Source organism: Pyrgilauda ruficollis, unplaced genomic scaffold (assembly GCF_017590135.1).
Source record: "Pyrgilauda ruficollis isolate IOZ18807 unplaced genomic scaffold, ASM1759013v1 scaffold46, whole genome shotgun sequence".
In the NCBI taxonomy this organism is placed as follows: Eukaryota; Metazoa; Chordata; class Aves; order Passeriformes; family Passeridae; genus Pyrgilauda; species Pyrgilauda ruficollis.
This window is the reverse complement of record NW_024526155.1, coordinates 5,304,266-5,323,775: the sequence shown is the minus strand read 5'-3', so window position 1 is coordinate 5,323,775 and position 19,510 is coordinate 5,304,266. Positions and strand designations below refer to the sequence as shown.

Below are 19,510 nucleotides of genomic sequence, written 5' to 3'. Positions count from 1 at the left end.
TGGATGGAAAACGCCTTTGCCAGTGCTTGCTCTGCTGCCTGCAGACACCCACCCTGGGAAGACAACGGCAGGACACAGGTGACCTGCATGGGGGACACACACGCTCATGTGTTAGCCCTGGGGGAACCACCCAGCTTCAGGCATTAAATCTGGACGTGTGAACTCACAGAGTAGCACAAACACTCTATGCACCATGTGGGGAGCACAGACCCTTCTTGTTTCCCCCTGCAGACCCGTTGGAGCCTGCAAGCTGTGAGGTGGTGAGGGATTAGCGGGGAGTGGTGCCCTGGGGGAACAGGCGCCCTGGGGAGGGAGGGCTGGGGGGGTTCCAGCAAACTGCTGGGAAATGACAGCCAGAGGCTGGAATTCAGTTTGCACCAGGTACGGCCAGATCACTTTGCAAAACACTGTGTTTGGCTCATGACTGCCCTGGCAGTGGACGTGAGCCCATCCTGCAGCACTGCATCCCACTCTGGGGTGCTGTGGGACCCTGCCACAGTGGGACTGGCCTTGTGGCCATCCTGGGGCCACCAGCAAGGAAAGGTTTGGCACAGCTGGAGAATCCACCCCCCTGCATGCACTGCTGCTGTCCAACACGGGACCCAGCTCCCAGGGGCCTGCCTGGGCCCCTGCCAGAGAAGCCCCAGCTTTCCTGCCCCCACCGTGCTTGCAGACCCAATAAACCCGGAGACTTTCAAGATTTTTTTTTTCTCTCTCATTTCTTTTAAATAAAAATACAGACTCCGCCTAAAAACAAAGACAGTTACATAATTAATTCCTCCTGAGCCCCCCCAGGAGCGGGAGGGGGTGCCTTGCACCAGGACTCCCAAGAGAAGTCGGTTATCAGCTGCTGGCCGATCCCTCCAGGCCGTGCTGGTTCAGGCTCCGCATTTTTCGGGAACAGCCTCTGGCTCAGCCCGAGCCGGGAGCCGGGAGCCAGAGCCCCGGGCTGCGTCCGACAGCCCCGCACATCCCTCCCGCTGCCCTTGGAGCGCCGGACGATCCGCTCCACGGGCAGTGTCTGCCCTGTGCCTGCCGCACCGGAGCACGCCACGCCTGCCGGGGGGCCAGGTGGAAAAACAATCTGCTTTTCCTTAAAAAGCCACTTCTCCACCCAAAGGAAAGGCTGCAGTGCTTGGACTGGCACAGCTGCCCGCAGCTGGGAACAAGCCCCCCTTTCTGCCGGCTCCAAGCGCCACCGCCTCGGGAGCCCCGCGCTGCACCGAGCCAGCGCCAGAGCCGCCCGTGGCAGCCAGAGCCCCAAAGCAAGCGCGATGCCACCAGCCCCATCCTCCCTCGCCCCGCTGCATGCCCTTAGGGACCCTTAGCTGCCCCTTGGCTCTGCCCACCGCGAATGGAGCAGCTGCAGGACTTTCATCCCAGCTTTGGGAAGAACTTTCCCGTGCTCACAGATCAGATGTGTGAGAGGGGTGCTTGCTGCATCTTGCATGCCAGGATGCCCACACAGCCCCGGGAGCTCCCCGCTAGTCCTGTCATCGTGGGCATAAAACACTTTTTGTCCTGAAGTCACATCCCTGCAGGGCCCCTCACAGACCCTCACCCCGGGACGATGCCGGGCCCCCAGAGGAGCACACAGGTGCCCCGGCTTTGGGGGGCTGCAGGAGCAGCGGCTGGGCTGAGGCTGAGCTTAGGGAATACCCGGGGCGGGAAGCAGCGAGGAGATGGGCAGAGCTCCTGAAGCCGATTGACGGCTTAACAGGGCGACTGAGAGCAGACACTGCCCCTTTTCAGGGGTTGTTTATCTGCCGGCACAAGGGACTGAGTCAGGATGTGCGGGCACTGGAGGGGCTGCAGCCGCCCCGGCACACACCCAGCAGGGCAAACAGCGGCTCTGTCTGTGCAGGACACACGGCAGGGACCGGCACTGCGGGGACCGGCACGCTTTGAAGCAGCTCCAGGAGAGGGGCGGGGGCGCTGAAAGTCGCAATCCTGCGCTGAACACCTTGAGCAAATGAGGAGTTATTCTGGGCTTCAGCACTGCAAACACCCTCTTAATGCAACCCTGTCTTAGTAAGAAGAGTAAAAATAACCCCAGCAGTGTGGCTGGCCTGCCATGGGCGGCATTTTCCAGTGCCTGGGCAGACAGATGCCTCCGCGGTACAAGGTGGTGAGTGAAGTGGGCACTAAAGCTGCAAACAAGGGAGGTTTCCTCTTGGTGAGGTGCTGGGACCGAGCCCAGAGCTCCCTGGATAGCCCCTGAGGGACAGCCCTGACTGGACAGAGCCAGAGGGACACCCTGGGAATCAGCCCCAGGGGACAGCCAGGCACTTGTCTCCTGCCACTTCTGCCCGAGGTGCCAGAGCAGGCACAGGTACTGCGAGTGGTTCCCGCTCTGTGCTTGGCAGGAAACTGGGCAGAAGATAATCCCAACAGCCTGCCCAGCACCAGACACCCCAGCTTGCCCAGTCCCACGCATCCCACACACCCCTACACCCCTCACAGCAACAAACTGCTCGTGCTTCCAAGCCGAGTGAGAAATGGCTGCTTCCAATTCCTCCACTGCCGGCGGTGCTCTTGTGGCTGTTTGTCACGCGTTAACTCAAGTGTGCACCTCCGCTGCAGAGTGCATCCAGAGTTCACACTGCTACAGGAGGAAGAGCTTGTGCAGGCAGAGCTGAACCCAGCAGCACGAGCCCAGACACATGGGGCACTCACCAGCGCCAGTGGCAGAGGTTCCTGTGCCCAGGAAGCAGCCTTGGGAGCAAGGCCAGGGCAGGTGACACCAGCTGTGAGCTCCCATGGCCACCAGCCCTCCCCAGGCGTCACAGTGTCCTGCAGGGACAGCAATTCCTGTGGCCCTGATGCTCAGGGAGAGGGGCAGCCCATGGGACCCTCGGCCCCACTGACCCCTCCCTCCATCCATGGGAACTCAGCCCAGTGCTGCCCACGAGGACCAAGGGGTCTGGGAAGAGGGAGAGGGTGTAATTTTCAGTGTCTCTTCTCAAATCTGAGCAAGGAGAGCAAGACCCCAGCATGAGAGTGGCACAGTGACAGGGCAGCACTGCCAGGCTGTTCCTCACCTTTCTGAGGTGAGGTGGCACTGCTGGGGTGAGGAGGGCCCTGCTGGCACAGGCTGTGCTCTTGACAAAGGCCCCCACCATGACCTGCACACCCCCAGCCCACACAGATCCATGGTGGAGCAGTACATGAATTGTTTCCATTAAAACCAGCTGTCCCAAGCTTTCTCTCAGCAAGGATTTGCTGCTTCTGTTCCAATATCCCTCCCCACCTCCTTAAAGAACGTGATGGAGGATGGGACTCCCCCTGCATTTTGGGGCAGTTCTTCTGTAAAGCCAGCCATGTGCCCCAGAGCAGGACACACCAGCAGCCCCCGCACATGGGGCTTCTCCTGGACTCTGCCCTTGGCATGCTTGGACCTTACCAACTCTGTCAGTACCAAAAATCCCTTGGTAGAGCTGGACAAGGAATCCAGCTCACTGCAGACCCTCCCAGTGCAGTGCCTGAGCAGAGCACTGGCCACAGCTGGGGGCCGCTGACCAGGATCACCCCAAGTGTGGGGAGGGCAGAGCTCCCAAACCCCAAGAGCCCAAGGAGGTGTGGGGTCTCAGCCCTGTGTCCCTGATGGGTGGTCTCTGGTGTGTTGGGTGACCCTCGGGACACACAGGGAGGGCTGGACATGCCCAGGTGGCACCATTGGCAAACCCTGAGGCAGGGACCCCCAGGCAGGAGAGGGATGGCCAGTGCGGGGCAGGACTTCCAGGGAATGTGGTGGTCACTGCTGTGTGCACACTTCCATGTCCCGGAGCAACCAGCGCTGATTCCAGCACTTCTGCTGTCCAGCAGCAAAGCTTTCACCGCATTTTCCCCTCAGACTCCATCTCTCAGGGATGCAGCTGCGGGAAGGGGATGCAATTCCCGACAAGAGCACCCCACCAGGACTGGCCAGGATGGGGACGCTGCCAGAGGAGGGAGAGAACTTTATAAGGAGAAAACAGTCCCGAGTCCTGGCACTTCGCTGAAAGGCGCTCAGCCCCTCTCCGCCCCCTTGTTCTCCCTCCTCTTGATCGGCAGCGGGGCCATCTCCAGCCCGAGGGCTGTGGGGTCCCGGGAGACTCCGGTGGTGCCAAGCCGGGGGGCTCCGGGGCCTGCTGCTTTTATTTTCTTTTTTTTTTTTTTTTTTGGGTGGTTGCTTTCAATAGGTGGGACCTAAACCCGCCCGTTTCCTGGAAACTTTGTGTTTTCCCTTTCTTCCCTCCGGCGGCCCGGCCGCGGGGAGCGGGGGGGTGCGCGGGGGGCGGGCGGGATAAATGGGACGGGCGGTGGGGCCGGACAGCGGCTGGTGAGGGGCAGCTCCCCCGGCATCCGGACCGGCACCGGCACCGACAGCACTGCCAGCGGCACCGGGACAGGCACCGGGACGCGCACCGGCGGCGGCACCGGCGGCATGGCCGAAGGTAGGAGCGCGGCGCGGACCCCGCAGGTGCCGGGCTCGGTCCCGAGCGGCCGCACCCGCCCCGGCCGGCGCTCGGTGCCGCCGCAGCGCTCCCTGCTCGCCCGGGCTGCGGCCGCTCCCTGACCCCCGGCGAAACCAAGGGCGGTGGGGAACGGAAAGGCTGAAGGGACGGCGATCGCAAGCCTAGCAGGGTCTGTGAGGGGTCCACGCAGGTCTGTGCCCTTCCCTCCCTCCCTCCCGGCTCTCCTCCGGTCGCTAGGAGCCGTAGAATGAAGTTTGGTGCTATTTAAAGCTTTCCCGGTAGAGCAGGGTGGACAGCTGGGCCGGGAGCGTGTGCCCGGGTCCTGACAGGGTGAGGGGATTTCAGGAGGCTCAGGCAGGAAAAGAGCTTCTGGGCTTCGGGAATCTTCAGGGCAGAGACACCCCCAGCTCCCCCCCAGCTGCCCCCAGAGTCCCAGGACGCGGGTCTGAGTGGTTCCCGCGGGCACACAGCCCTCTGGGTGAGACGGCATCACTCTGCTCTGCTGTGCACAGTGCCCCAGGCTGCCCTGGCTCCCAGCACTGCTGCAGCAACACCAACACAGATCCCTCGGGTCAGACACACAGACACATAGCTGAGCAGCTACAGAATCACAGCATTAACTAGCTTGGAAAAGACCTTTAAGAGCCTCAAGTCCAACCTATGACCTAACACCACCTTATCAACTAGACCCTGGCACTAAGTGCCACATCCAGACTTTTTTTAAATTCCTCCAGGGATGGAGGCTCCACCATCTCCCTGGAATACATTCTAAAGCCCAATCACTCTTTCTGTGAAAAATTTTTTCCTAATGTCCAGCCTAAATTTCCCCTGGCACAGCTTAACACTGTGTCCTCTTGTCCTGAACACACTGGGCAGCTCCTGCTCCTGAGTGCCCAGTGTGCTGCTACCACTTGCAGCACCACAGCCCCCTTCCCACCCATCTCTTGGCACCCATTGGTTTGATCAGAGGCACCTGTGCTTTGAGAAATCTGCTTTTTGCTGAATCTGCTGGGGATGAAAACCCCAGGGTGACTGGGACAAGGAGGAGCCCCGATCCTGTTCTCTGAACACACTTATTGTTTGGTTTTTTTATTGTCAGCAAGCTTAACCATGTCAACCAAGCTCCATGTGAGCCATGAGATTCCACTTGTACAGTCAGTGTTCCATAGCACGGGGCTGTGCTGCTCACAGAGGGGGAGGCAGGGAGGGAAGGGCTTGTCTCTGCTCTGTCCCCACTTCACAGTTCCCATGGACGGGCTGTGGGGACCTTGCCCTTAGTTAGGGACAGTTCAAGCAGCTCTCAAGCAGCTCTCACGTGGTGCTGGGGACAGTGGCAAGCCCACTGCCCTCCACTGGGCCCATACTGCAGAGTCACCTTGCCCAGAGAGCCAGGAGCAGTGTTTTCATTTAGCTCTGGGAATGCTGAGCTCATGGGCTGCTCTTTCCACTTGGCACTGGTCCGAGGAGGGCTTGGTGACTACCAGAGCTGGTACCAGGAGGGCATGGCCGAGGGGAGCCATGGCATGGGGCAGCAAGCCTCAGCTTGCCCACTGGTTGCCCACTGATCTACCCAGCCCCTCGCTGGCACTGAGCTTGCCGTGTGCTCCCTGCACAGAATGCTTTTGCTTATTCTGTTGACTAAGACATCACTGCAGAGCAGTCAGGGGTCAGTGGCCTCAGGGGATGATGGACGATATCTCACGGCTCCAGCACAGTGCCCAGGGTGGCAAGGATGTGGCTGCTGGCGTTCTGGCACACAGCCCTGCCTGGGCTGCGAGCAGAGCAGAGCAGCCTGCATATGTCTGGGGCATCAGACACCCTCTGCCACCAAATCTACACTTGCTCTCTCCAATTTGTCAGCAGCTGCAGCACAGTAAAGCTGCTGGAGGCCTGGCTGAGGCACAGGAACATCCTGGGCATTCCTGGGCTCACTCAGCAGCACGTGTTTGGGATGGGGGCACACAGACAGCAGCCCCAGTGAAAGGACCCCTGAGAGCAGAGCTGAGCGCTGGGCTTTGCTCTGGTGCTGGGTGCCGCAGGCCTGGCACAGCTCTGGCAGCTCAGGGATACCACGGGGGCAGCTCCACGGCACAACACAGCACAGAGCTGCATCAGGGGGGCACAAAGTCGCTGTGAGCTTGGCTGCCAAAGCTGTGCCCCTCTCGCAGCACGCAACGGGAGCCCAGCCCTCAGAGCGCTCCTGAAGGATGCTCAGAGTCCGGCACGGCCACAGCGCCCTCCGGGAGAGATGCTCTGCCCGGCACGCCTGGGAGCACAGGGCAGCGCGGGTGGGGGAGGCTCAGACCCCTCGCCAAGGTCCCAACCCAGGGCTCGGCATGGGCACAGCCAGCCCTCCTTCCCAAGCGTCGGGACACCGTGACCCAGGGTCAGAGCTGTTCCTGCCACTGCCTTCGCAGATCTGGTGCTGGAGACGTGGGACCTGCACTGCGACCGCAACGGGCGGGAGCACCGCACGGCGGACATGGGCTGCCGGCGGCTGGTGCTGCGGCGGGGACAGCCCTTCGCCATCACCCTGCGCTTCTCGGGCCGCGGCTACCAGGAGGGCCTGGACAAGCTCTCCTTCAACGTCGAGACCGGTGAGTGAGACATTTTTTGTCGTGAGGGAGGGCTGTGTGGGTGTCACCACCCTCTGCCCCCGCCCCCAAGCTCACCTGTGCTCCCACGGGGGCTGTGCCGCGGCACCTGCCCCGTGTCACACAGTCCCTGTTCCTCGCCTGGCAGAGGCTGGTGCTGTGCACAGCTTTTATATCACAAGAAAAAAGGTAGAAACTCATCTCCTTAATGAGAGAGGAAGAGAAGTGATAAATAAAGCAAAAAACCACCAGCATCATCATCTCCTCCCCCTCCTCCCGGGGCTGAGCCAGACTAAGAGCATGACAGGGCTGCCAGCTCACACCTTGGCTGAGGCCAGGACCTGCCCAACCCTCCTGCCCCTCTCAGAAACATCAGCACAGTGTATCTTTTCAGCCAGAGGTATCACAGCATTTCTGCTGATGGGCTTTACACCCAGCCCTGCTGTCCTCTCAGACATCCCAGAGGGGGATTTGCTCAGGAAACACAAACGCTGGAGAAAGGAAATGTTCCCACGGAGCGCCCCCAGCGCAGCCCCCCGGGCCGGGGCCGGGCTGGGCTCTTGCTCTCACAGCCGGGGCTGGGTGCAGCCGCCGAGAGGAAACTATTTCTCAGGCAGAAGTTATTTTGGGGCTGAAGCACCATGCTGAGTCAACCCGGCCAGCATTCAAAGTAAAACTGCACCGAAGTTTCCTCGCAGAGTAAATCTCTCCTTTTTCCATCCCAAAAGCTCTGGTGACAAAACAAAACCCAGCACCACCTCCCAGCTTCACCCTACAGCTCCCTCGGTGCCCTAGCAGCCCCATGGCCATGCTACAGCCATGGGCTGGTTTTGCAGGGGGAGAAGCCACAGGCACAGGCACAGGCACAGCCTCCCAGGCCAGGCACGGGCTGGCAGAGGCTCCTCTGGGCTGGAGCAGAAAGAGGGCAAATGTGCTTTGGTGCTCGCAGAGGCACTGGCAGTGCCACCCCACCGGCAGCGGCGGCCCCAGCACATTCCTCCCTGGGGCCCGACCTGTCAAGGCAGGGACCGCCAGAGCTGTCCCTCCACTTGGGACAGCAGAGCCACCCAGGTCATGTGCTGCCTCTCACAAGAAAGAGGGAAGGAAGAGTAGAGGGAAAATAGAGCTGTGTTTTTGCAGTAGCCGTGCTGGCAGAGCCCCGTTCATGTGCCGGAGTCCAGGGGGATGTTGTGGGCTCTGGAGGCAGCAGGAGGAGGAGGAGGCGGCGGCAGGCTCCTGTGCCTGCCCAGCCCACGGCAGCGCCGGGCTGGCTCTTGCCCAAGGGACGCCGTGAACTCAGCCCAGCCTCCCCGAGAGGAGAAATTGTGTCACTACCATGAGTTCACGAGTATTTTTGGTGACTGGCCTGTGGGCGAGGGCTGGCAGGGGACCAGCCGGGGCTGTGCTCGGGCAGGGAGAGGGGACAGCGGTGGCACCGCTGCCTCGGCTGCCGGCCAGGGAGCCGCGGGGCCGGGCTGGGCGGCAGCGCTGCGGAGAGCGGCTCTGGAGCTGGCTCAGCGCAGGTGGCTTGGCCACGGCTGCAGCTTGGAGAGGCCAGCACGGATCACACTGTCCCAGGCTCGGCGCTTTGGCCACTGAGGTCATCCCTAACCCCGGGATGTTTGCAGCAACGCCTGAGGCTGCACACACCTCCTGCGGCACGCAGGGCCGGGGCCGGGGCTCACGGCCGGGCTCTGCCCGCTGTGGCCGTGGCTGCAGGGACTCAAGAGCGCTGCTCGGAGGAGAGGCAGGAGCGGCTGCATCTGAGAACAGAGACCTGGCCCCGGGCTGAGCGCCAGGACAAGCACCCCTGTGCTCTGCTGGCTCCCCCCAGGGCGAGTCTGTCCTTCCCAAACAGTGAGAGAAATGCCTGAGCTCCCCTCAGCTGGGCTGCACTGTGCCCTCAGTACCTGACAAACTACGTGGTGAATGTTCCCAGACTGTGAGAGCCAAGATCCAGGCAGCTGCCGCAGGGCAGGGGGCTTGGAGCAGATGCAGCCTCCATGGCACGGGGCTCCCAAGGGCTCTGGAGCACTGGGAGAACTGACCTACTCCTTCTTGACAGGGCCCTGCCCCAGCGAGACCTCGGGAACCAGCTCCCACTTTGTCGTGACTGACTGCCCGGAGGAGTCGTGCTGGAGCGCCGTGATCCAGCAGCAGGACGGGGAGTCCCTTTGTGTGTCACTCTGCTCCCCGCCCGACGCTCGCATCGGCCGCTACAGCATCACCCTGGAGACCTGCACCGACTACCAGGGCTCCAGCTACCAAATCGGGGACTTCGTCCTGCTCTTCAACCCCTGGCACCCAGGTGAGGCTTCCACCTCTCTGAGTCCAGGGGTTCTGAGGCTCAGGCAAGCACAAGACGCTCCCCAGGCACCCCCCCACACACACAGGTCTCATCCCAGTGCAGATCCCAGGTGTCCCAAGCCCTGCTCTGAATGCAGGTTTAAGCAGAAAGCCTCACTTTTGAAAGGTGAAAGCTTTCAAAAGCCTCACTGAAAGCTTCCATCTCCGCACAATTCCTGCAGCAGGTCGGGGCCAGGAGCACCATCCCCACCCTACAACACACACAGCCCCATTGCCACCACCCCAAACACCCAACGGCTGCCCCCACCACATGGTGGGAGCTCAGCACTGTGCTGCTGGTGTGAAACTCTGGGCAGTCCCTGGCACCAGCTCCTGGCCAGGCAGGGGACAGGGGAAAAGCCTCTAAATATCCCTAATTGCCCCCAGTTGTCCCCACTTGCCCCCAGCTGTCCCTAATTGCCCCCACCAGGCCCATTCTCACTCATCCTCACCCAGGCACCCAGCTGTGGACTCAGTGACATGGATATCACTGTCCTGGTGAAATTTGGGCAGCCAGACCCAGAGGAGAGGTTCAATTTAGTGCTGTAAGGTTCAACAGCCCTGGGATTTTCCTCTCTCCATGTCCTTCCCCTGCCCCTGGACTGGCTGATTTCCTGGATCTCAAGCGTCCCACGCTGGATCTGCAGAGATAAGGGGCCATAGGAAGCTCTGCTCAGCCAGGGCTCTGCTGAGCACTGGGGGTGGACTTGTGGGTTTTCCTTCTGCAAACATTTCCAGTAAATGTTGATTTCCACAGCAGTAGCTGCTGTGAGTGAAATGGCTTTGGCTGTGCTGAGCCAGCACACCCACTCCCACTGCTCCCTGCACCCCCAGGGAGGTCTCCCCTGCTGAGAAAAGATCCATCTCCATTAAATAAAAGGGAGGGGAAAAAAAAGGAAGGAAAGGGAGGAAAGACCGAGACATGAGAAAGAATGAAAAGCAAACCACAAGTCACCCGCTGAAATTTTCCCATCACTTTAAATCAACCTGGGCTGAAATTCCCCAGCAGCTTTTTAAGCCATGAGCAGTTCCAGCCCCTGGTGCCCCATTTCCCACTGGATTCATCCACAGGGAGGGGGTCAGGCAGCTGGCTGTGCAGGGCAGAGCCCTGTCCCCATCACTTGCTGTCCCCACAGAGGACACGGTTTTCATGCGTGACGAGAACGAGCGACGTGAGTACGTGCTGTCCCAGGACGGGCTGATCTTCCAGGGCACCTGTGATTACATCTTCTCCATCCCCTGGAACTTCGGCCAGGTGAGCAGGCAAGGCCCCCTGGGACCCTTGGGACCTCTGGCCATGCAGCTCTGGTGCTGCAGGACGCAGGGACTGTGCCACGTGTGTGCCCCTCACAAACATGCACCCCAAATGCTGTCAGCACCTTGGAGTCCAGCCATGGGTCAAAGAAACCAGAATCTCATTTCCAAGAGGGAATGCGCTGACTTCAAAGCATGCCAAGGCAAGGGGAGTGTTACCCCCTGGCTCCTGGGGGCCCCATGGCCATGTGTCCCTAATCTGGGTGGCCCTGCTGTGCTGGGAGCTGGTGCCTGATAAGGCATTCCTGGGCACTGTGCCAGGGGCACCGATAAGGAGGTGCTCACAGCCCGAGCTGCACCCCCGGGGCACAGGGCACAGGGCTTGCTCAGCCACCCTCCCTGAGCAAAGGGCTGGGGGCCCACAGCAGTGGAGGTGCCCATGGCCTTCACAGGATCCACACCTCAATTCAAGGAAGGGCTGTGACTCAGCCGTGATGGGAAATAGATTTTCCAGGAGGTCAGGTCCATGCCCTGACCCCTGTGCGGTTGCAGGAAACCAGATCCAGCCCTAGTACGTAGGCAGGAGGTCACCCACAGGCTTCACAGGCCGAGTGGGGACAGAGGGAACATCACTCAGCGGATGCTGGCTGGGGAGGGGACCCTGAGGAGGTGTGACCCCTGCACCCAGCAGTTCTGCTGGCACGGGCATCACAGGGAGCCAGAGAGGGAGGACAGAGGTGGCAGAGCCACCTCTGTGGGGACCTTACACAGCCTTTTCTCTCTGCTCTCCACCAGTTTGAGGATGAAGTCTTAGCCATCTGCCTTGACATGCTGGACATAAACCCCAAACACCTGAGGGATCAGAACCGGGACTGCTCCCGCCGCAATGACCCCGTGTACATTGGCAGGGTGGTGAGCGCCATGGTGAGTCCGGGGTGCAGCCAGCACGGTGTCCCCAGCACCCCACGTTCCCTGGGCTGCAAACCCCCCCAGCTACAGCTGTGCCAGACAGCGTTTGCCATCCCCCCCCCAGTTTCACACCATTTCCCTTCTCTGGGGTGTTTCCTCTCTCTTTTACATCTTTTCCCTGTTACTGCTCCTCTATGTGTAAGAGCTTTTTTAGAGGAAACAAAAAGCAGGGATGGGCGCAGCTCATTCCAGGGATAATCACTCCCAAGTTCCCAGGCAGGAGGATGTGTTTCTAAAATTCACCCCTAATTAGCACCATGTCCACCTGCATCCCAGTGAGCTCTTGCATGGATACAGGATATTAATGTGGGTTACAGTGCATGTGAATGGGGCAAAGGCTTTTTCCCTCCCTCCCTCCCTCCCTCTCCTGTTCCTGCCTCTCCACCCTTCCCCTTTTCTCCTGCCACAGGTGAACTGCAATGACGAGGACCGGGGGGTGCTGTTTGGGCGGTGGGACAACCGCTACGAGGACGGGATGAGCCCCATGGCCTGGATTGGGAGCGTGGACATTCTCAAGAGGTGGAAGAAGTTTGGGTGCCAGCCAGTCAAGTACGGCCAGTGCTGGGTCTTTGCTGCTGTGGCGTGCACTGGTGAGAGCAGATTCCTCTGGTGTCCCCTTCTCCACAGGACAGGGTCACCAATCCCACCCTAACCCCTGCCCCCATCCATTCCTGGTGCTGCATCCAGAGGGAAGAGCTGCAATCAGCCTGCAATGATTCCTTTGCAATTAGCTCTCTATTACTCTAGTTTGTCAGGAAGTAGAGGGAAAAAATGATACAAAAGGGCTCTGGTTTTTCAATCAGTACTGCCTCCCAGGCCAGGCAGCAAGGGAGGAACTGAGGCAGGCCAGGGTGAGGGAAGTGGCTTTAAGGCCAAGTTTGCAATAAAGTCACAAATCCACTAAGATCAAAATAATGCCATGGCCACCAGGGCAATCAGACTGGGGAAATACAAGAGAACAATTCCAGACTTGCTGCTGCTGGGAAACACTCACATATGCTCGTGCAGCTTCGCCCCAAGAAAAGCACTGCCTGTGAGAGCACTGATGTGTCACAGACAGACAAGACCCTTTTTAGAGGAGAGAAACAGCAGAAAACTAAAGTGGATTTTCAGTGACTCGCAGAGTTTTATAGTCTTCCTTTGAAGCACTGTAACTGCCTCCCTGCTCCCTGGGGAGTTCCCTGTGCACTGAAAGACAGCTGGGAGATGAAATCCAGGGTTCAGCACGGCTGCCCACACTCTACCTCCAAAGCTCTCACAGACGCTTTTTGTGTCTTTTTTTGCTGCAATATCAAACCTGTCAGGCTGTCAATGCAGGTGCCACCCATCCAGCTTGCCTGTGCACTGTGGTTGCAGGAACTGGCTTCTCCTGGGGATCAGTCCCCAGGCAGCCCTTTCACAGGCAGAGGGAAGGGCAGGAGTTGTTCAAACCTGGGGCTCTGTGGGATGGGAGTGGAGCAAACCTGGCCCTGTCTCACCCTGCCCTGCTCCCCACAGTCATGCGGTGCCTGGGAATCCCCAGCCGGGTGGTGACCAACTACAACTCAGCCCACGACACAAACGCCAACCTGACCATTGACCGCTACATCAATGAGAAGGGGCAGCAGGAGAGGCAATCCTGGGACAAGATCTGGTGAGCAGCACAGCAGGACCTCAGCCTGCCCACCCCTGGGCTACTTCTGCCCCTTCCCCAGAGCCTGGCAGGTGCTGGGGGAGGCTGAGACTCCTACACGCTGCTTTCCCTCGCAGGAACTTCCACTGCTGGGTGGAGTCGTGGATGGCCCGTCCAGACCTGGCAGCTGGCTATGACGGGTGGCAGGTGCTGGACCCGACGCCTCAGGAGAAGAGTGAAGGTACAACGTGCTCCACACGGAAGCTCCGTCCTCCTCACAGCCCGGCACGGCTGGGTCGCCCCACCACAGCCACCCCTTGTGGCTGAGCCCTGGAGTGGTGACAGTGGCTCTGCTCCGTGCAGGAGTTTACTGCTGCGGGCCAGCCCCCGTCAAAGCCATCAAAGAGGGGGACATGCTGCTCAAGTACGACATCCCCTTCATCTTCGCCGAGGTGAACGCCGACGTGGTGTACTGGGTGGTGCAGGGCGACGGGATGCAGAAGCAGAGCATCCGATCCTCCGACGTGGGGAAGTTCATCAGCACCAAGAGCATAGGCAGGGACAGCCGGGAGGACATCACCCACAACTACAAATACCCGGAGGGTATGGGGGATTTCAGGGGCAGAGACTCCAGGGAGGGATGTTGCTGCTGGGAAACGGCTGCAGCAGGAAGGCTGCAGGGCTCAGGGCGGAACAGCCCCGGCCAGGCCCTCCCCATACTCCAGGGAATCACAGGGATTTTGTGCACCGCAGGGTCTGAGGAGGAGCGGGCAGTGTTTGAGAAGGCAGAGCTTCAGAAGAAATCCATCGGGGAGGAGGATGAGGGGCTGCACCTCAGGATCAAGGTGTCAGAGGGTGCAAACAAGGGCAGCGACTTCGATGTCTTTGCTGTCGTCAACAACAACACAGACGAGGAGCGTGTGTGCAGGGTGACGCTGTGCGCCCGCGCCACCAGCCACAACGGCACCCTCGGGCCCCAGTGCGGCCTCACGGACCCGGTGGACATCGACATTGAGCCCAGGGCAGGTAAGGGACCCACTGATGGTGAAGGGGATGCTTCACCAGGGCTGGGGTCAGGTCAGCCTGTGTTCAGCTGCTCGGTAGGCAGCTTTGGGGCATCCTCCTTAGTTAACTACCACTGTGGATTTTTTATCTTCATGAGAGGATGAGGAAATTGCTCAGGCAGAGGGCTGGAAATGCATTTGGAGCTGGACAAGCCACGGGAGCAGGCTGGGCACACCCAGGCTGCCATCCTTAGGCACTCTGTGGCACTTGTCTGCATCCCTCCTGCTTTCCCTCTGACTTTGGGCTAGGCTGGGCTCTCTGGTGGGATCTTCCCACACCAGAGAAAGAGGAACTGGCCCAGCTCAGCGCTGAGTGCGTGGTCCCAGGCTGGAGGAAGTGAGAAGCACTGGGTTTCCTGGCCAGCAGCTCTAGGTGTCTCCGTGGGTGGGCGTCGGGCTGCAGAGCTGTCCTGGCACGGCCCCCGAACCTCCCTCACCCTTGTCACACGTGAACATCACCATCTGGTCCTTAAACACGAGTTTGGGCTTACGTGAGTTTGCAGAGACCCTTCAGGGCTTGGAAAGGCCACACATCTGCTCTCCTGGAACAGCCAAATGTTTACCCTGAGCCGAGCCCTGCTCCTCACCAGCCCTCTTGCAAACGCAGCGCTCGGCGCTCTGCCAGGTGTTGAGCTGCTTTACAGGAATGAGGAATGTGCTGGCTCTTGCCACCATGGAGGGGAGAGGGATGTGCCTCTGCTCATGCTGGCAGAAGCAGCAGCTGGTACTTGGAGCCTTTTGCAGGGCTGGATGGGGGAGTGGAGACATATGCTGTGGCCTTTGGGGTACTTAACATTCCTGCGCAAAAGTTAACCCAACACCATTTTTTCCTGAAACATTAATTATGAGCTCCTTAAACTTCTACCCTCAGCTCCTTCCTCAGAATATAGACGCCAGGACTTCCCAGACTGCATTCTTTAGGGCACCCCAGCACTTTGTGCCAGTGTGGGAAGCCAGGCTTGTTCCTCTCCCCTCAGTCTCAGCTGATGCTACAGCACTTCAAATCTTGCCTCATGAATGTCAGGCTCCGTTTCTCATGGCCACAGCCACTCTGGGCTCCTTGTTCAGGCAGTTCTGCAGCTGGCTGCTTTCAGCCTCCTTCCCTGTCCTTCCCCCAGACAGCCCCATCCCTGAAGGACTTTCAGATACACAAGGCTGAGGGCTGAGTGAGGGCAGCTGCCAGGGACCAGGCTGCCTCCCAGTGCCCACACTGGCTGCCAAGGGCTGGCACTCTGAACCCCTGGTGCAGGCATCACCCTGGAGTCTCGCCCTAGGACATGGCTCCTTCCCATCCCCACACCCTGAACATCCCTTCTGGCACGCAGCACTGGAACCCCAGCCCTGCAGGAACCCCAGCTCCCCCATCCTTGCAAGGCACCTGGAGAAGCTCCTGGGAAGCCCAACCCATGCCAGAGCAGCTGGGTGCCAGTGCAGGACTGTGGGTTCTGGGCTGGAGAACCATGGGTGCTGACCCCTCTCTGCTGCCCTTCCAGAGAAGAGGGTGCCCCTGCGCATCCTGTACGAAGAATACAGGGACAAACTGACCCAGGACAACCTCATCAAGGTGGTGGCTCTCCTGAAGGATCACCAGACCGGCGACATCATCGTGTCTGTCAGGGACATTTATGTTGAGAATCCACCAATCAAGATCAGGGTAAGGGCCCAGTGTCCCATCCCAGGCAGGTCTGAGGGGAATGAGTTGCTGTGATCATCTGGGGGTTACCCTGGGGCTTGGGCAGCAGGTCCTGCTTCACCGAGCAGGGTTACATCCCCTGGGACCTGCATCCCTAAGGTCCTGCGTCAGCCCCGGGGCAGGGGGAGCACCATATCCCCCAGGATCGGTGGTGCTTGGGATCCATCCTCTCCTACTTGCAGATTTTAGGAGAGCCAATGCAGAATCGGAAGCTGGTGGCTGAGATCAGCCTGGTGAACCCTCTGGCAGTGCCCCTGAACAGCTGCGTGTTCGTGGTGGAGGGCACCGGCCTCACCGAGGGACAGCTGGTCAAGGAGCTGTAAGAGCTTTACCCTCTTCACCTGGCTGGGAGGTTGGGAGTGGTGTGGGGGTGGATTTCTGTGTGTGGAGCCCCCCGGGAGGGCAGCCATGGGGCACAGCAGGAGCCCGGGCAGTGCTGGTCCCTGTGGACTCAGAGCATCCTGACCCTACACCTTGCTGGGGAAGGGCTTCAGCCATCCTACAGAGATCTTGGCTTGCCAAAGTGCCAGCACTGTCCTGCGGCACCACGGGCCCTGGAGGGTGACAAGGGGCTCTGAGGGCGACAGTGACTCCCTGCCCTCCCACAGGGAGGAGCCGGTGGAGCCGCAGGCAGAGGCCAAATTCCGAATGGATCTGATGCCGCGGCTGTCGGGGCTGCAGAAGCTGATGGTGGACTTTGAGAGTGACCAGCTGACGGGGGTCAAGGGCTACCGCAACGTCATCATCGCACCCCAGCCCCTGTGAGCAGCTGCCCTGGCCCCCAGCTGCACAAGCCCTGCCTCGCTGGCCCCCGCCCGCTTTAGCCCGAGGTGCCCCAGAAGGGCGACTGCCAGAGCCCAGCCCGGCCCGGCAGGGATGCCACCCTCGCTCCTCCCGGGAGCACACAGGATAAAGGGCTGGGGAGGTCTGGAGGCTGCTGTGGCAGTCGCTCACTTCACTGCTGTTCTCTCGGTCTGTGGGCTGGGAACATCCCTGTGCTGCCTGTCCCCCAGCACTGGGCACACCGGGACCCCCGTGCCAGCCCCCTCCTCTGTGCAGTGCTGGCAGCCCCGGCCCACAGAGCCATTTCCATAGAGGCAGCAGCAGAACAACCCCTCCAGCCCCTGCCATCATCATCCTCTGACTCTAGCTCCATAGAGAGAGATTTTATACTGTGAGCACAAAGCTGTCTATGCACCATATAGCTATAAAACAAATCTATAAATACTTGCTGCAAATAACCTGCTTGTGTACAGCCGGGCATTGGCTTCAATAACCATCCTGCCACTGCAGACATTGCAGGGAGGGGATGGGACATTACCTTGTTATGAATCAACTATGCAAACACTGAATAAAAACTTTATTTTTCACTTTAAAAGCCAGACCTAGCTCTTCTTGCCTTTTGTCTCTTCACAGCAGGACCCAGCAACTCCTTGCCCAGCATCCATGGGTGGGGGTGAGTTCTCCCAGCCAGCACTCGGGTGGGGGTCATTGCCACGGCTGGCACTGCAGCCACAATGGCCTCATATTGGCCATCCCCTCTGCCCCAAATCAGCCTGGTCTGGTGTTCTCAGGTGCTCTGTACGCAGCCCCCAGACACCTTCCCAGGTAATTTCTCCTCTCTCAGGAATGGTTCCATGCTGTGCTCAGAGAACTGGAGAGAGAACACTACAAGTAATCAAACCAGCACGTCTTGCACACTGTGCCAGGGTCTGAGCACCCAGGCTGGGGCAGGGGAAGGGCAACTGGATCCTGCACAGGGATTTGGGAGGAGAGTGGGGATTTGTCTCACACCTGGAACTGGGGTCAAGGCTCTGCTGAAGATAAACACTTTCCATGCCAGAATGGCCCACCCACATGCCCCCCACAATCAGGGTGGGAGCCTCCCTGCTCCTCTAAACACCACGGGAACCATTATAGAGCTGGTGGTGTCTGACTGAGGGTCCCACAGTCACCACAGCCCCCGCAGAGGGGACAGTCTGGGACAGGAGAATCTCACTCACACTGGCTGGTCCCAGTCACCCTGACATTGTGGGCTCTCCCAGCCCAGCTGTGACTCAGGCTGGATGGGCAGCTGGGAGTGTTTCCCATCAAGGACTGCCCGTTCTCCAGCTTTCCTTTCTGTTTATCTTTAGGATGAGATAAAATCTCCATGTGCAGTGCTCCACACACAGCTGCTGCTTCCCCAAGCCAGGCTGGGGTTCAAGGCCAGAACTCCCAAACCCTGTCTCTGCTTTCCCCATGGGAGGCCAAGGACCCATCTCAGCTCCAGCCCCAGCTCCTGCTCCCAGCATGGAACTTGAGTGGGCACAGCAGAGCCCAGGCCCCACGTGCAGCAGCAGATTGTTTTGCCAATAAAAAAGCCTTTCAAGAAACCCCCCCAGGAGAACCACACAATCCATCTCCCCTTACCCTCTGCAACTTTAACCACACCTCCCTGTCCTGCTTTGCTCAAACACAACCCAAAAAGGCAGCTGGAGGCTGGGACCCCTGTGGGGTAGAGTGGGGACAGAGGTGGGGCCTGGCACAGGGAGGGATAAAGAGTTGCTCAAGCAGCTCTCCCAAGGGACAGAGAGTGCCCACCCTGTGGCATGGGGACAGGGCAAGAGCTCCAGGAGGGAGAGGGATGGGGCTTCTCACCTGCATTCAGGGCAAGGGGCAGGGGCCATGCCAGCCCCCAACTCTGGCAGCACCAACCCCCCAGACACCAATGCCAAGAGCACACGGAGCCCCAAAGAATCCTGAAGGAGTTAACAGCACAAACCAGCGCTGCCTTCCCTGTCAGGAACATTCCTCAGCCCAGCAATGATGCACGGCCCCTCTTTAGAGCATTTGTTACCGGGCTCTGCTGAGCCAGGCCTCCAGCTGCTCAGCGCCTGGGTTAAAAATAACCAGCAGCTCTGCTGCTTCAGAGCTGGGTCCTGATAAAATAAACATTAGAACAGCTATTGCTGAAGGTCACTCCCATCCATCTGAGCCTCGGCAGAGCAAGGCTGCTCCGATGACAAGGGAACAGGCTCCAAACACCGCAGTTACAGTTTAGCAGCAGGGGTTGGTTCTCAGGGCTGGGTTTTCCTCCATCATCCACAGAGCTGAGGTCTACTTCCCTGCACCCAATCCAGATCACCAACGTGGTACCACACTGCATCCATCTCCCTGTGCCCATCCCAGATCACTGACATGGTTCCACACTGCATCCATCTCCCTGTGCCCATCCTGGATCACTGACATGGTTCCACACTGCATCCATCTCCCTGTGCCCATCCTGGATCACCAGAACAGTTCTGGGCTGCATCTCTCAGGGCTGGGTTTTCCTCCATCATCCACAGAGCTGAGGTCTACTTCCCTGCACCCAATCCAGATCACCAACGTGGTACCACACTGCATCCATCTCCCTGTGCCCATCCCAGATCACTGACATGGTTCCACACTGCATCCATCTCCCTGTGCCCATCCCAGATCACCAACGTGGTACCACACTGCATCCATCTCCCTGTGCCCATCCTGGATCACTGACATGG

At 59.6% G+C, this 19,510-nt stretch overlaps 1 protein-coding gene across 1 annotated transcript; it reads left to right on the top strand.

Moving 5' to 3' along the window:
• Nucleotides 1-4,238: 4,238 nt before the first annotated feature.
• On the top strand, nt 4,239-17,367 carry TGM2 (transglutaminase 2). The gene is made up of 13 exons (XM_041478735.1): nt 4,239-4,436; nt 6,875-7,054; nt 9,117-9,359; nt 10,534-10,652; nt 11,447-11,575; nt 12,030-12,210; nt 13,118-13,253; nt 13,370-13,473; nt 13,596-13,835; nt 13,986-14,258; nt 15,790-15,950; nt 16,172-16,308; nt 16,598-17,367. The coding sequence occupies exons 1-13, from the start codon at nt 4,427-4,429 to the stop codon at nt 16,752-16,754; spliced, it is 2,070 nt and encodes a 689-aa protein (XP_041334669.1). The 5' UTR covers nt 4,239-4,426; the 3' UTR covers nt 16,755-17,367.
• The last annotated feature ends 2,143 nt before the right edge of the window (nt 17,368-19,510 follow it).